The sequence below is a fragment of the Mizuhopecten yessoensis genome, unplaced genomic scaffold (assembly GCF_002113885.1).
Source record: "Mizuhopecten yessoensis strain PY_sf001 unplaced genomic scaffold, ASM211388v2 scaffold10479, whole genome shotgun sequence".
NCBI lineage: Eukaryota > Metazoa > Mollusca > Bivalvia > Pectinida > Pectinidae > Mizuhopecten > Mizuhopecten yessoensis.
In genome coordinates, this window is record NW_018408567.1 from 159,153 (window position 1) to 176,350 (window position 17,198).

Sequence of the window (17,198 nt, forward strand, 5' to 3'; positions counted from 1 at the left end):
TAAAGTAAATGTATATTTTTGATAGAAAAATAATTTCTCTATAATATTGAAAGCTTTCGTGTGTTCTGTGGAGAAAATGGCGTACGTTGTCCCTTTAGCCTACTATAATGCGAAATCATTTACTTAAGCTTCCTACTTATCAAGGACAACGCGAGATGCTTTATTAATTTTGCTGATAACTGAAGTTGGGGCAGGCGTCCCTTTTGTTTAATGCTTTTCAGTACTTTGGTAAATCATGATTAAAGTGTTGATATCTATAGATATAATCATGAATGAACATTGGATATCTTAAGATAAAATTACGATTAGACCGTTTATATCAATAGGTACGAAATCATTACACTGTATATATATATATATATAGATTGGTACAATCATGATTAAACTCTATATATATATATAGATATAATCATGATTAAACTGTTCATATCTAGAGGAACACTCATAATAAAATCGTTTGGCAGTTATAGCAAACAAATACTGTGAGAAAAAACAGCGGATTTCAAACCTTTATCGAGATAGCCATCATCGTTACACGTATATAATAGTATTGGTGCCAAACTAAGGTGTGTTTATGTGTCTCTTGCCTCGTCTCATCGCACAAGACACATGTCTTATACATACTTATAAGTGTAACATGTAAATAATACACCTCCACGTTGAGTATCCCGACACATACGCCTCGAATTCCTTCCCGCATGCACACAATGACATTCGTGTTTCCCAGCAACTATGCATGACGTCACATTCCATGGTGTATAACGTTACTAAGATGTTTGTATGAATCATTATAAATAGTGTGTGATGTCACTATCAATGGTGTATGACATCACCATGTTTTTTTTTTATGACAAACGGAGAAACAACCAAACAAAACCTGTATATATATATATATATAACTTTCTTTCAGTTATAACGACGAATAATCATTGTGCAGTGTCAAAAGAACAGCTAATTTAAAATAAATGTTCTAAAATGTCATTCTATCAAGACGAAAGTGACTTAAAATGTGTGCCAGCATCCAAATTAAGAGGTTTTCTTAGACACAGTATACATTATCGTTAATCTTTCTAATGACACTCTTTCTGCTTAGATTAAAATAAGTAAGAAAAATAATAAAACATTCCGATTAAAATGTGATTCAAAAGATAAAGGAAGAAGTGCAATTACTCCACATTTTAAAAAAAACACGTCAAATAATTCATGATTAGTTATTGCACCGTTCGAACATATCTTATACATGTATTAATATAATGTTGAGCCCATATGTTTTCTCATTAATGTTTTTATACCATTTGGTCGAATTTCATAAGACCAAAGACAAAGTAAACATGTTTTGAGTGACCGATATGTGTAGAGAAAGCATACAAAACTTGAATGCTCTAACTAACCATAGGTAATTACAGTATTGTTTGCGACGAATCATATGATAAAACGTCTGCTGGATCCATCTGACATTAAAACGCGACTTTGCAGAAGCTGTCTGTTATAAAGCGTATCGTTCATACAAGAATTCAACTAACAGTTTCCCATGTTTCTTAACAACAAAATGGCTATTTTTAATTCCCATAAATGACACCCTATTTATGAATTTCAACAGTTTTTTTTTTTAGAACAGATACACAAAGTCACGGTAACACCTCTGTAAGCTGTCACTGATATCGAACAATCTGAAGTATATGTCGCAAACAACTGTGTCGTAGAACTAAATTTCGTCGTTTTTCTTTCGCAAACTACCTATGAATGTATGACATTTTAGTAAAGGAGTTCATCACAATATAGGCAAAACCCCCCAATGGTTCTGCTGAATGCAAATTAATTGATAAAATCCGCAAAATACTGAACTAAAAACGAAATCAAGATTTGCAATATCTCCCGGATATTGCTAAAATCATAATCAAAACAATAAATACTATTAATTTTTCTAATAATATTAAGATTTCTTCAAGTCCTCTCGAAATGTTGTACTAACATTCTTCACGTATTCCTTAATAACCCTTAGAAATTTCGGATTGTCGCTATATCCAAATATATCACCTTTCAAGTGTTTGAATATACAAGAAATTATCCTCCAATCTGTTAAGTGTTATGAACCATGATCATGATATTCCTTTATTATTCAACGACTTTCAGGGCGTTCGGTTCACTCATTTGATAGGCTATTCCCCATACTACCCTACATCTTTAATTTACAGCTGTAGAGTTTATAGGTAATATATATAACATCATTTTCAATTAGATCATCACAATTAAAATAAAGTCGGTCGGCACAAGAATAATGTAGCGAGGTGTCTGAAAACATAAACAAGTTGACACGCCTTTGTTTGCGATAGTATTTTGTTGGAAATACACCATGGTAATATAATAACAGGATTTTCGGTTAAATCACTATTAAATACTGAAAGTTGTTCTCACATTTAAGGATAAAAGTATAGTAAAGCAAACGTCTAACATTTAATAAAACAAAGATGTAGTATATACATTGGTAGATATAGATATATAGATTATATACTTTATATATGTATATAGATAATACAACAGTTTATATATATATAATATATAACACATCAGTAATCACACAAAGCACAATATCTCTGTAGAAATGAAAACGAAAAAATGGTTTCGGTAAATATGCTTGAATTTCGTTATCATTAAAAACACCATCAGCATTCATTCAACCCTAATTTTGAAGTAATAATTAATTTTTGAGATAACTGAGATAAGACAACTGTTATAGGACAACCACGTACATATCTTACAGAAATTCAAGGATGTTTACCGTAATTTTTTAAAATGAACACTTTGGTCAATACATACCTCCTGTTCACAATTTAAACACAAGACGTTATGAATATTATCAACTTTTCCAGAGTCTGCCGACGCTAAAACTTGTCTACAATTGTGCATTCATTAATGGAGGCATTGTATCGTATATAAAAAGTATAAAAAGAGTGATCCAGTGACCCTTGGTAATACTTGACTGGACCTCTCGCACCAGACTTGGTATCATAATGCTTATTTTTAGCTAAAAACTAAACAAGAATGTCCTATCTTGACCATAATTCAAAGGGTCTCTCTCCGTAGCTTTCGTTTATGTTTAAAATCAATTCCCAGCCCAAAAAACTCTGAAATTTGAAACAAACAGAAAATTTGACGGCGGCAAAATCGATCAACCCATGAATATGTGAACATTTAATCAACCAGAGCAATATCAGAACAAATATTACAAAAATACATAAGTCAACTTGATTCTAAATACCTCACCCCCTGTGTTGACTGACCCTCTGCAGCCCTTAATTACCATTCACCCACATTCTACCTATTCCTAATCTATGGTTTCACACTACTTGGATGTTGTGTTCACCACACAACACTATTCTAAACATATCTATTTGTCTAATATTTCCCCCCCCCCCCCCCCCCCCCACAAATTTAAAGCAACATGATGAGCGAGAAACACAAAGGCTTGTTGTGTTCAGTTTTTACTATACTAAAAATCACCCCTAAAGACCACTTGTTGTAGTATCCATGTCGACGGACGGTTGATTCCATTCATTGAACGTAGGGGCCACACGGTTAACTTGAGCAATGTCTTTGGTTTTTACCGGCCCACAGCAGAGTAAACGCATATTCAGCCGTGAAGTGGTCTTGTAGAAAATGTGTACTGCTTCATTAATAGTACGTAAAGATATATATTCGCAAACTTGATAATCGGTGGACAGAGCTTTATAGCGTTGACATCAGATCTAGAAGTTCAGGAAACTTCAGGTACTTTGACTTGCAGTCCGGTGTCCCAGCATTTTCAGTCAATTACAAAAGCATTTGTAAGTCAACAAACACATCTCTGCACTGAATTCCTCATTGAACATGACGACAGCAGAGGACATGTTTGAGTAAAGGTTAAACTAAGGTCGGTGGGAAAATCCTGTATTTTGAGATGGGACACTAGGAAGAAGAAGAGGTCGATCTCCCGATATATTTTTTCTGGTTCTCCATAATATCGTTAAATTCCGAACACTGTTCATCATAGCTTCACTGTAGTGAAGCAAATCTCCTCGAAATAAAACAACTGAAGCCGATTTAAAGTTAGAGAGCCCAGTGGACATATACGTATGACACAAAGGTGGATTTGTTAACAAGTAGAAAGTCGCAAATCAAATTTAAATGGGAAGTTGCAATAAGGCCGATTAGGTTGTATTTTTCAATCATCAATTAAGCAAGTGGCAGGTTTTTAACCATAAATATAAGCAAACATGAACGATATAAATCCTGATACTCCTGGCGCAGTGGGGGTACATTCTGGCGCAGTGGGGTACATTCTGGCGCAGTGGGGTACATTCTTTCAATAAATCTAGATGCTTTCAGTAAATTCCGAATACAGACCACAAATAAAATATGAGCGAATTGGTGTGTTTCAAAAATTTCCAAAAAAGTCCAAACAAAAACATTAAATATGAGGGTTTAGATTTGAAAGTTAATGTAATAAACTGTTTTTATTATCTATGCATGGTCATGCTTATCAATATTGCATTGTCGAAGACATTTTCTGGACATCTCCATTGCAATTGGAAACCAAAGAAAAGGAAATAACTACTAGGAGGTTTAGAACAACAATTAAAGATAATGACTTGCCCTTTATCCTTCGGATTTAGATAACCGTAATCCCGATATCCTATTGTATTGGAAAAGACAAGCAATATATCCGTTGCGTTTGTATTCCGTCTTTGCGTATTGCAGAGTTATCTTCTCTTGAGAGCAGGGATTGATTGTTACGTCATTGGTTTGTGTGAGAAAATTACGACGTTTTCTCAAAAATTGATGACGTTACTCTCACAAACAAGTGACGTAACAATCAACACCTGCTCCCAAGAGAAGATAACTCTGCAATACGCAAAGACGGAATTAGATGTCGCTCCTTGATTTATCCTTCTATGGTTTTTGATAAGTGGACTTCCTCTATCCTTTGGGGTATATGCCTATATATGGGCAGTTGAAATCTTCTATGAAGCTGGATAAGGGAGCTCTCTTATATTTTGATCAAAGCTATTTACAGACTCTGGTATCTTTGATTACAAAGGACAATAACTTGTCAGTGATCCTTTGTTCAACAGATTGAACTGTACTCCGAACGATAATCAGTTCTGATGATAAATATAAAGACTGTTCGCTTTCCAGGGAAACATCATGATAACATCCGATTTACTTTTCACCATAAAATTTGGGAGTCTTATTTACAAATAATGACGGTTGTTGAACTCGAACTCGGATGAAGTCACCGATTCCAATTTGTCACCAGGAATTCTAAGGGATACCACTTCATATGGGGAAAATCTAATTCGTATCACACGTACGCAAACAAGGAGAAATGATAGAAATATAACCCCGATCCACTATATTTTTGGGAATGGTTGTCATAGGATAGGTACATGTGGGATGACGTGTAGGTATATATGGGAGGGGTGAATCATGTCTTTTTAGAATGAGAGTCTCGAAGGTGGTGCAGGAAATGTTAGTCGATGCTGGTACTTTAATATATCACAACACCAGTACTGGTCAAACAGAACATTTACTTTGCCAAGGGCATGTACGTTCCACCATACGGCAGGAATTTTGTATTAAAAATGTCAACTAAACTCTGTGGTCACCGCAAGGCCTATGGTAAGTGTTAGTAAGTGTGGCTTCCGGATTCGCGTGGCTGCAATATTGGGAAACACATTGTATTGAGATTTTCGGAACGGAACATTGTCGAGATGACATGGTCATGCTCTGTTGAGACCATGCACTAACTGAAGGATGGAGAGGGTGTTTTAAGGTCACTGTGGGGCAGTGACCGCTGAGGTAAATGAGCACGATGGAAGAGTGGTCAAAGTTCAGGCCAGATCAACTGACAACTGAGGCATAGTGACCAGGTTCTACAACAGCTTACAGGCGAGTTCGGACACGTCTGCCTGACGCAATAGTAACGGAAATGATCACCTGAGGTAGAGTGACCATTGACTGGACGATGGAGTTATGGTATGGCCACTGGGGGGCAGTGGCCACGACGGTTCGGTAGAGTGACCACTGGCCGGACGATGAATTATGAGAGCAGCCACAGGCTGGACACTGGAGAAGCATCAGGCTTCTGACGGTCGACAAAATAAATACTGCTGCCATAGTTTTATTGGTGTGCTCCGTTCTGTACGGTTATACTGAGTAGGTTTTCTGTAACAGAAAGAAAATCAGTAACGCAAATATTTCGCAAGTTCGCTCTTTATGGTATTATGTATTACAATACATAAAGCAGGTGGTATTCTGATGAAGGAAATTTAACGGATATATCGATGTGAATATATTAATCACATATTTATCATGTGCTATTTTCGGGAATAAGAATTTTCTCGATTGTTATTGAACACATTAGAAACATAGACAATAAATACATCAACCCTTACAGATGAATTGTACAGAATAACTACAGTATTGAATCAAATTCACAGTTATTAACATTTGAATTTTCCCATACTTTCACATGTTTCAATCAAATCTTCAACTGCAATGTAATTTTTGAGTTTTGTAAACGTTACTAAAGACATTAAGCATGTTTTGTTTCACTTCATTTTTCAGCTTTTAAATATAATTATTTAATGTCAAATAATATATTTGCATAATTACATCAAATTTAACCAGTTCATGATCAATTTCAATGAAACTCTTTAAATTACACTTTAATTTAAGTAAGCACCATCCAAATTCTATCATGTTAAGACTTGTATATTGCGCCGATATATGGTTATCTTTATACATTGTATAAGACAAAGCAATGGTAATCTTTGTACAAGGAGTAATGGTTACCTTTATTTCTTGAACATTTTGAAAAGTGAAGACTTTTTGTTGGAAGCGGGACCCATCATCATTGGGACTTGGTTTTTATGAGTGATGTTTATCTGGAATATCAAATACAGGAGAAATATACTATTTAAGCAACATCATAAACCTACCTGATATGGTGATAAAAGAAATGTCAGTAAAAATGTTAACATTTACATACGATGTGCTACACCGATCCAAATTAAGATTTTACGATGTGCTACACCGATCCAAATTAAGATTTTACGATGTGCTACACCTATCCAAATTAAGATTTTACAATGTGCTACACCGATCCAAATTAAGATTTTACGATGTGCTACACCGATCCAAATTAAGATTTTACGATGTGCTACACCGATCCAAATTAAGATTTTACAATGTGCTACACCGATCCAAATTAGGATTTTTTCTAATCTAGCATTTCAGACCGCTGATGATAAAGAAGCAGAGACTCTGGCTGAGAAACAGTGGATTTTCATGAAATCTGATCTCTTAAGAACTATTTACCAAAAACATATGTCCATACGGACTATGTAAAATAAAATAGAAATAACACGAGGCCCAATGGGCCTGCATCGCTCACCTGGTATTAATCTCACACCTGTAATCTCAAAAGTGGACTAAAATACAGCTACAGGCAGAATTTTAGTGTTTGATTCATAAGAACCTATTTTAAGATTTAAACCTATAACGCCTGTGACCTTGAATGTCGAACAAGGACATTAGGTTGAAAGTGGGTCAAGGTCATTCATTTGAACAACCTTGGTAGCCCTTCATCCAAGCATGCTACAGGCCCAATGTCAGTACCCTGGGCCTTTTGGTTATTGAGAAGAAGTTGTTTGAACATTTTACGACATTTTACCCCTGTGACCCTGAAAGTGGGTCAAGGTCATTTATTTGAAGAAACTTGGTAGCCCTTCATCCCAGCATGCTACAGGCCCAATATCAGTACCCAGTGCCTTTTGATTATTGAGAAGAAGTCGTTTGAAGATTTTAATATATTTGACCCCTGTGACCTTGAAAGTAGGTAAAGGACATTTATTTGAACAAACTTGGTAGCCCTTCATCGGAGTTTGCTTCTGGCCAAATATCATCACCCTAGGCCTTGTTTTTATTAAGGAGAAGTTATTTAAAGTAAAATATTGACGCCGGATGCCGGATGACAGACGCCGGACAGACGCCGCACCATACCATAAGCTCACTTGGCCCTTCGTGCGGTCAGAGACACCACCAGGACAGGTGGGTAAACCGTCATTTATCTTACAATTGTTCTGTAATTCTAATTTCAGAAATGTTATTATTCATGCAACCATCACTACTGTATGCAGATTCAACTAAAATGCCATTAAGTTCCCATTAATTTCCCATTAAAACCCAATAAACCTGTTAATTGAAAGCTGGGGATTTCCATTACTGGCCATTCATGTTTGTTTTCTCCATGATTAATTGCCATTAGTATTTGGGTCCCCCATTAATGTAAAATAAATTTAATGGCAATTTTTTTTTTTTCACATTTCAAAAGACAAAAGTTTGCATATAATTGATTTGATTTTTTATTTGATTGTGAAAATTAATGGCCATTAATATTTCACAACCTGTTACATTCATTTCGAATTTTAAGAAAAAATATATCAATGCCAATTAATTGCTTTACTGTGGAAATTAATGGCCATTAATAGTTCACATCCTGTCATATATTATAACCTAGATTATTAACAGTATATATGTTTACCTCTGAAACTTAAAAATAAAACAAAAATGAACATATTATATAAAACTGGACGTAGCAGAGTACCCATAATCTGCATCAGCAATGCTGTAGGTCGAAATGGCATTTTTATGAGCCTGGTTTCCTCAAACTATAGTCCAGCGTTTATATCTAATCTGGTGGCTCCGGCATACGAGTTTCCCGTTTTATGTACTGGTGGGAATAATTTCTCAACTGTAAATTCGAAATAAATATTTTCCATACAATTTTGATATTTTCAAAGAATGTTATACTCCGCCTTGTAAGGTAATATAAGGATGCCTCGTAATTACTTACCGTGCACGGAGGTTGTAGCCAGGGTTCGCCATCTATTTGCATGGGAAATCGTTTCCTCGTTCTGAAATAAAACAAATATAAATTAATTCTTTTATAATCCATGCCCTACTTATTTATCAAGTGTGTGTGCTTGATATGAAACTTAAATTAAAAACAAGGGTTATTATTCCTGATAAAATGGAAATTCCAGTCACATTCGTTATTTACCTATTGGCAGTCGACTCTGTAGAATTCCTAACCTCATGATGAATGATAAATGATAGCAAAATAAATTATTTTTGCATATATAGTTCATGTATATTGAAGTATCGGTTTTTATGTTACAGTTAATATATTACTTAATATCATTACCATAAAATTGTGCCAAAGAGATGGTTCTCTCATAATATTACAATTTCACATGAAAACTGAGGAGTTTTAAAAGTGGTATCTTAACACAGATGACTTGGTTAAAGAGGTGGGCTCCCGAGCAGAATTGATTGTAGAAAGCCTCCTTACCTGATCACAACCTGTCCACACTGAGCAAGTCGCCGACCCGAGGCTCGAAGTCCGGCAACCACCTGACCCATGTGCATACTGTTCTCCAGCCCGACTACCTCGATCATACTGTCACCGACATCTACAGGGAAATATAAAATAAAATCTTAACATTGCTGTCCAGTTTCTTTTTTTTTTTCATTCAGTATAAAATACTAGAAACTATGCTTTATTTTTCCAACTCAATTTATACACAGCGGTCCTACCCATTATGTTCCATTGGTTTTTAACAAGAAATGTCCAATTGTGTTGATTACACGTGGGCATTCCTTATCTCCTAAATCTCGCCCTCAATGAAAGTATAGTTTTTAACGTTGTATAGAAAGAGTGCCTTATTTTCTTGTGTATCAGCTTTTTATGTATCGAGTTGTAACCTACATGCATATGTATTAAACCAACAATAAACAACTAAAAAAAAATCTGAAGGAAACCCGAACTAATAACTCGGTGAAAAGCAAACAAAAAATTCAATTAAAAGCTTCTTGTAGACTAATAACTCATTCACCCCTGAATACACATTTGAACTCTTCCAATTCAAAGGTTGGAATAGTTCATTGTGAAATTTCAGGGGTGAATGAGTTAAACGGTGTTATTGCTATATTTATGTAAAAATTGGATCAAAATACTTTTTAAACCAAAAGTAGTCTTCAAAACCTAAAATACATTTCAAAACCATTATGGTACATTGTATCTTTTGTTGTCAATGTACATCCCCTATAATCATCCACTTTTGAGTGCTAATGCATAAACTATATTTTCTTTGCTTTAGGTAGACATAGTTTTGCAAATAATGTATATCCCTCCTCCCATATTCTATAACAGAGATAAAGTTGACACCTAAATTATGACAATGTTTTATTGTACATACGACCGAGTCTTAATGCCTTAATGCCCCGTCTCTGTGTCAGCAAATGTACCCTGATCAAAACGACCCGCATAGTGTTACGTGCTGTTGTGATTATTCTAAAATATCATGCCGGCCCTGTTGCTGTTTACCGAGGGATGACCCGGCAGAACACTACCTATGTGTGGGCTGTCCCTACTCTCGGTAAGTAACGAGTCTCTCTCATAGCCACAGGACAAGCTGTTGGTGTGACTGCATGGACAATGGGTCATAAATCAGACAACTGCAAATGACACCAACAAGCGATCATACATGCTTTTGTACCCGGATTAGGATATTTACAATCACACACACTTTCTCGGTCAGACACACGTTCTCATGAAATATGGCAAAACAAATCCGATCTGTGTTTATAATCAGGTGTAGTGTGCTTGCATGGTACTATATCTCCCCAAACAACAGATGTAAGAGCATATCTCTCTTCCTTTAACTTTTGCAGACATCTTGTCTTTTAGACAAGTCATACGTAAAATTACGTACATTTGGCGAGATAAGAATTTGCTACCGACATTTCAACTATTTCAGGATTACCTATTCAAAGATACTTAAACAACGGATTGGTTTACGTAAAGGTATATTTCTTTTTCAATAATACCATCGAAAAAATACATACCCACAAAAAATAATGACTTTTCAGTATATGATCATTCAAATCAGAAAAGAGACCAGCAGCTTCAATCCAAGACGTCAAAATAAATTCTAAACTCTCTTGTACTTCGCAATGTTACAATATACTTTTTTTCAAAAACATGAAAATTAGACGGGTTGTCAAATATAATAGCCTAATATTATTCAAACAATTCTATGCTTACAATTTCTTTGCATTTATGATAAAAGACTCAACTCAAGTTGAGTATCCTTTTAAACCAATTATGCATTACTATTGCATGAAATATTTTGAGTTCAGATTTTGAGATTATCAAGTGGAAGCGTAAAAAATCATTCATTTTACACAAATATTTGCGTAACTTTGTGTCAGGGATGACCCTTATCCACCCGAGTACCCCTTGACGTTATTGTAGATTTCCATTAGGGAACACCACGTGCCCTTTATGCTACCTTCAATGTAAGTATGACCACGTCCCCGCCTAATGTAACACTGGTCAATAACCTTTCTTCTCGATACACAACTCACTGCAGCCTGCCAGTCAGAAATGGATTAAAACATTAAAATCAAAGTTAACATATTTCTGTCTCATTTACGACGCAAGAAAAATAAAACGGGAAAATATAATATAAAATTGCTAATCGATATATCGAAATATCTTAAGTGTAGTCATCGTCTATGATTACTTTAGAAAAAAAGGTCTCGTTGTAATCGATAAATAGATCTGAATAAATGAAGCAAAGCAATCCTCTGTAAAGACTTTTAGAAAAAGTTTCTTCTTCTTGTCAATCAATAGATCTAAATAAATTAAATGAAGCAATAGGCGATGATGACTTTTAGAAAACTTTATTGGGGCTGATAATCAATTTGAAAAAGTTAATGCACTGCGGTATTGATCGCCCTTAATACACTGGTCTCCTCATCGTGGATTAGGCTGTCAGCGCTCGGCTCCATTGTCATATCAATACACAGGTCTTGTTTTATGTGTAAAAGGCAGGCAAGACGTTGATGACACCAGGCTTTATCAGGAGAATCAACACCAATAGAGCCTTTCTACTAGATTAGGCCTGGGCAATAAACCCGGCCGTGTCTTCTCTGCTTACTTAGACACGAAGAACACATGAAAGACGATGAAATTGTTACAAGGTATCGACTGTGCCATTGACCCAGAACTCCCGCACCCGTTATTACAGATTTTGTTGCTGTGGTCATGCAGGTATTCACAGGAATACTTAAAAGCAAATATGCCAGACCGATTGCTCCCTTTGATTAGCCCGAGGACAATACACATCAAGTGAAGGAACTTCCACAAGATTGACTAGTAGGATCGGTACAATTCATTAGGTATCATCCAGTGTAGAGTGTTCTTAGCAAGCAAGTTAAAAAAAACTGTCTTATAAAACAATTCAATGAGAATTTGATATCGTGTTCTGTAAGATTTTGTGAAAATATGATTGATGCGAAATATCTCAGTATGTTAATAGATTGTTAGCATGCAATATTTTCTATCAATTAACTTTGTCAAACGATGACAACTATTGATATATTAAAGTCCTATTATCCATATTAAATCTATTGTCGATCATTATACAATGTATAAGACATTAACATTACGTACAAATCGGGTATAAAATATGTCCAAATGCGATTAATTTGCCACGAATATGCAAATAGCTTACGTAACATATGAGTTATATAATGTCTGGATAATGCGTATACATTACATAAAAACAAAAAGATAAATAAATATTTGAAATATTTGAAGTAAAACAACGTTTACAAATTTTTCTTCAAAATTTTGAAATTAAAATGTTCTGTATATCAAGTAACTTCATGATTATCAATTTTCAGCAACTGATACACGAGTGTTTAAATTCTCGAAACCGGCAATATAAGGTATAACTTTTTCTGATGTCCGAATTCCGGAGACATCCCAATTTACACGAAAATGAACACTTCGTGAAAACACAGGTCAGTTCTTGACTAGATAAAACAGATCATCGACGACGCAGCATATATACGAAATGAAGATTGACATTTACGCCGTAAATATACATAGTTACCGTTTTTGTCTGATGAAGGTGACAGTGTACATATCGTACTAGTCATCGAAACGTCACATAGAAAATAGTACTGGTTGTGTAAAAAGAACTTTTCATCATAGTTACCGCTAGTTTTGTTTTTATGATTTGTCGCTTATGTTAAAAATCTGTGAAGGAAATGATGACAGTTAATTAGCTCTTTTACCGAACCCCAACAATTTAGATCGTCAGTGAAATATGGACACTACATAATATTTACTCTACTACTACACTGTACTGTTACAAGTGTTAATTCTTCTCGTTTCTTTCATGGCTCTATAACTACTAATGACAAAATATGGTCAAATAGATAATATGTAGTTCACCGAGTCACGATTTAGTTGTAGACAAAGTATTCATAAAAATATCCTCTTTCAGAGTTTAACATACAATTTAATTTAAAGCATAAGACTCGTTCATTTAGACGTGAATTGTTCAAGTGTGGTTACGGTAATTTGTCTGTTGTAAATGTATCGAACTCATCGGTGAAACGTGCGGGAAATAATGCGTGTTCAATATTTGAAAGTAACATATGCCAATGCTTACAGTATTCCAAACATGTCAATATTATGTTATACATATGTACGTGATTATCAATATATGTTTAATAATAGGTTCATACCTATAACCGTATATATATAAATGATAACAGAACAATCGAGTTCAACAGTTCACGTTTTTATTTTATTGAAAAATCGATCACACAATACGACGCTGGTTTAAAGAAAGTCCCACTGTGTCGAAGATGGATACAACGAGTATGGATCCTATATACACTGTCTGGATATGTAAAAAAAAATAAAACCATGCTAGGTTATGGATTACATGGGAGCGACTGGTAGACAACAGTCATATGCCATGATTATGAGAATGTCTTTTGATCTACAACAATGCAACAATGCCACTGATTGGAGCGCTGAGCACGAACAAAAAAATCAGCCATATTCATCCTTGGCGTATTTGATTTACAAAATCATGAAACATTTAAGAAAGGAAACGTTTTGTCAGAAATGTCTTCAATCCTTTCTCACTACAAAGCTGTTCGTCAAAAATAATTCTGCCCTGTTTCTTTAATAACCATCTAGTTGCCATGGCGACTGTTTTTAATTGAACAAGTCTTTCTGTGGCGATGACAATATGACAAACGCTATAATAAACACTCCGTCATTTTGACATGCAGGCTATTATGTTCGATAATAAAATTCTATTTCAGAATAGTGCATAGCCTACCTGTAGCTGTCCATGGCTATTGATTTTAGGACGAGGGAACTGAGCCCGAGAAACGTTTCTCCATACACGCTGCAAGTCTGCAAATCACGGCCGAGACGACAGTGTCAGGCTCCGAATGTAACTTTAAGAGATTCAGGTCTGTATATCCAGGTCCACGTGGTTAACATGACATATGCACAAGGTTTTTTTATCGACCATTCAGATGTATGTGTGTGTCTTCATATTTGTAAACATGTTTGTGTGTGTTTGTTCGTACTAAATGAAAGCAAACGCATAGAGATATTCAAACACTGAGTCCGGTTGTACTAAGATTCATTAGTTCATATTAAGATGAAATTTGAAACGGTGTCACTTCAGTAAATGGTTTAATTGACATGTAAATCATATTGGCAAGGGATTTGAAATGACTGTCATATAATTGTACACAAAAAAAGTATGTGACTGACGACACATATACCGCAGGGTTTGTTAGAACGAGTACCGATACATATCATTCACATCACATTATGGACTCTTTGAGAAGACTTTTTTTAAAACACTGACCAAACATTACTTTCACAGAAAAATAATTTTGTAGACATAACATGAAAATATGTCTATAGATTTGTCATCTTTGGCATGCAAGGTTATGCAAACACGGTTACCACTGAAGACAATAGTTCCGCCCTCGGCTACCTACATGATCTTCTCAACCTAATGGCCTCCCTAACAATATCTGTCATAACTACCATTCAAATGTATCTAATTTGCCATTGTATATTATACATGTAAGCTTAACCATCTGAATACTAATTGCTCATAGATTTTTTTTTTTACTAGCCATCTCTACAACTGTATAGATAATGACGCTGCTGGTTAAAAACAATTTCTTCACTTATCGTCTATACCATTCATAGATAAATGACAACATGATGCTAGAATATCAATTATCAACTGTGCCCATTGTGTGTTTTACCGTTCATCTAACATCAACACAATACTGTAGATAAACGCCTTATTTTAACAAGAGATGTCGACGTCATAACCCAATAGATACATAAATAAAAAGTATAATGATAGGAACTCTACCACAATTCCCAATTCCTGAACTGTGCAGGTGAAAGTGCATGATCATGATTCAAGAATATTTACCACAATCCCAAGATCTTCAATCATCTATATAATTGAAATCAAAATTCAAAAATATCTACCACAATCCCCACAACTCCTCAAAACTAACAATCTGCGACAATCGCCGCTTACACAGCCCTATAGATAAACGAATGTTCAATTTAAGTGAAATAAAGCTACTGCAATCTCTAAGTTATCAACTGTGAATAGGCGAAAGATGATTCTCGAAACCAAACTCGATAACTATATTGCATCATGATTTAAGGATATCTACCACAGCAATAGACTATGTACAGCTGATCAAATTCTCATACAGCCGATAATATGCTAAATGTCCCCTAGTAAGACTCAGAATCTTACAAAATGTTTGGTAATATAACATATGTGATTGCTGTTCGTGTCTGGAAGATGGATTGCGAGGAGAGGGCCGTAATGTACCGGGTTCTCACAGCTCACACGCTTTGATGATGCTGCCATCTATCTTGTCGCAAGGCCTGCAACCATTACCAGAAAATCACGGTATTCTGTTGACAAATTCAGGAACTTCCATGTCAATAGGATTGATAGGGCTGGAACATCAGGCTGATCACCTCTGTCCATCCCTCAATATAACTACCCTGTAGCTGATCTCGCTCCAATCTCTCATCATAACCATCAGCCAGTCCAGCGTTTAACTGCTTGTAAAATTGGAATGCCGACTTCCAAAGAACATTCAGATTATGATCCCAAGTCTGTCCGCCTTTCCTTTGTTGTTTGATGGTTAAAGTACATGCTTAATTATCCACTTCAAATATGATATATCAGGAGGTAAAAGTGCTATGATTGTTTCTTTTAGTTAACCACTAATGACAATTGTATACAATGGTCTTTCTGTAACAATTATACTTACTTTGTTAATTTAAATTCCAAGTGTCATTCGACAGTTAAGGTACAATAATCTGTTTTAAAGTGCAGATAGCCATCGAATAATTGTACACTCTGATCAGAGAGAGGGCAGTGTCGATCTTCAAAAACAGGAGGCAAAGTATAACATACTTTAAAATACAATCAAATTACATCAGTACAATGTGTCCTAACAAAGGGTAAATAAATAATAACAACCCTATATTTCTACAGGGGGGTTCCGCATTAGTCTCCTTGAATTCCTACAGTGAGATGGGGATGGTCTACTCTTCCCCTTAACTTGCAAAATAACAAGTTCCATACCTCTTCTTGTTATTTAAGAATAGTAGAGCATACCTGTGATTTTCAGATTTTCTGCGAGTATGTCATTTTTATGTCTTACATGTACGGATATCATTTTTTTAATTTCCAAACTCTTATATTTATTTATTTTTATTTCAGATTTTCAACCGTTTGTCATTAGCAGACTTGCTACTGGTATATCATTATCAGGATTGTTAATGAATATAACTTCAGCTTTCGTACCAGCAAATCATGTGGTCAGGTTTCCGACTGTTATTTTGTTATCAGGTCTCCTACCGATATCTCGTTTTTGGGTTTCGAAATTGGTAGCTTGGTTCCGACTGCTAATTAGGATTTATACATCATATCATTTTCAGATTTTATACTAACTATCCGTTACAGGACATCAATTTTAGAATCTGCTCGATATCATGTTCTGGTTCCCTAATGATACTTCATCGTCAGGTGTCCTACTGACAATATAGGATTTCACCATTGTCAGGTGTTCTACCGACAATTTAGGATTTCACCATTGTCAGGTGTTCTACCGACAATTTAGGATTTCACCATTGTCTGGTGTTCTACCGACAATTTAGGATTTCACCATTGTCTGGTGTTCTACCGACAATTTAGGATTTCACCATTGTC

The 17,198-nt window shown here is 35.3% G+C and overlaps 1 protein-coding gene across 10 annotated transcripts in view; it reads right to left on the bottom strand.

Moving 5' to 3' along the window:
* Positions 1 to 4,831: 4,831 nt before the first annotated feature.
* LOC110460777 (diacylglycerol kinase beta-like) overlaps positions 4,832 to 17,198 on the bottom strand; it is a 143,876-nt gene continuing 131,509 nt past the window's right edge. For all 10 annotated transcript variants that reach the window (XM_021513900.1, XM_021513899.1, XM_021513903.1 and 7 more), the window contains 4 exons: positions 9,395 to 9,515; positions 8,897 to 8,957; positions 6,835 to 6,926; positions 4,832 to 6,204 (listed from right to left, as the gene is read on the bottom strand). In XM_021513900.1, coding sequence (XP_021369575.1) covers positions 6,837 to 6,926; positions 8,897 to 8,957; positions 9,395 to 9,515 — 272 coding nt within the window. In that variant the 3' untranslated portion in view covers positions 4,832 to 6,204; positions 6,835 to 6,836. The remainder of the gene's footprint in view (positions 6,205 to 6,834; positions 6,927 to 8,896; positions 8,958 to 9,394; positions 9,516 to 17,198) is intronic.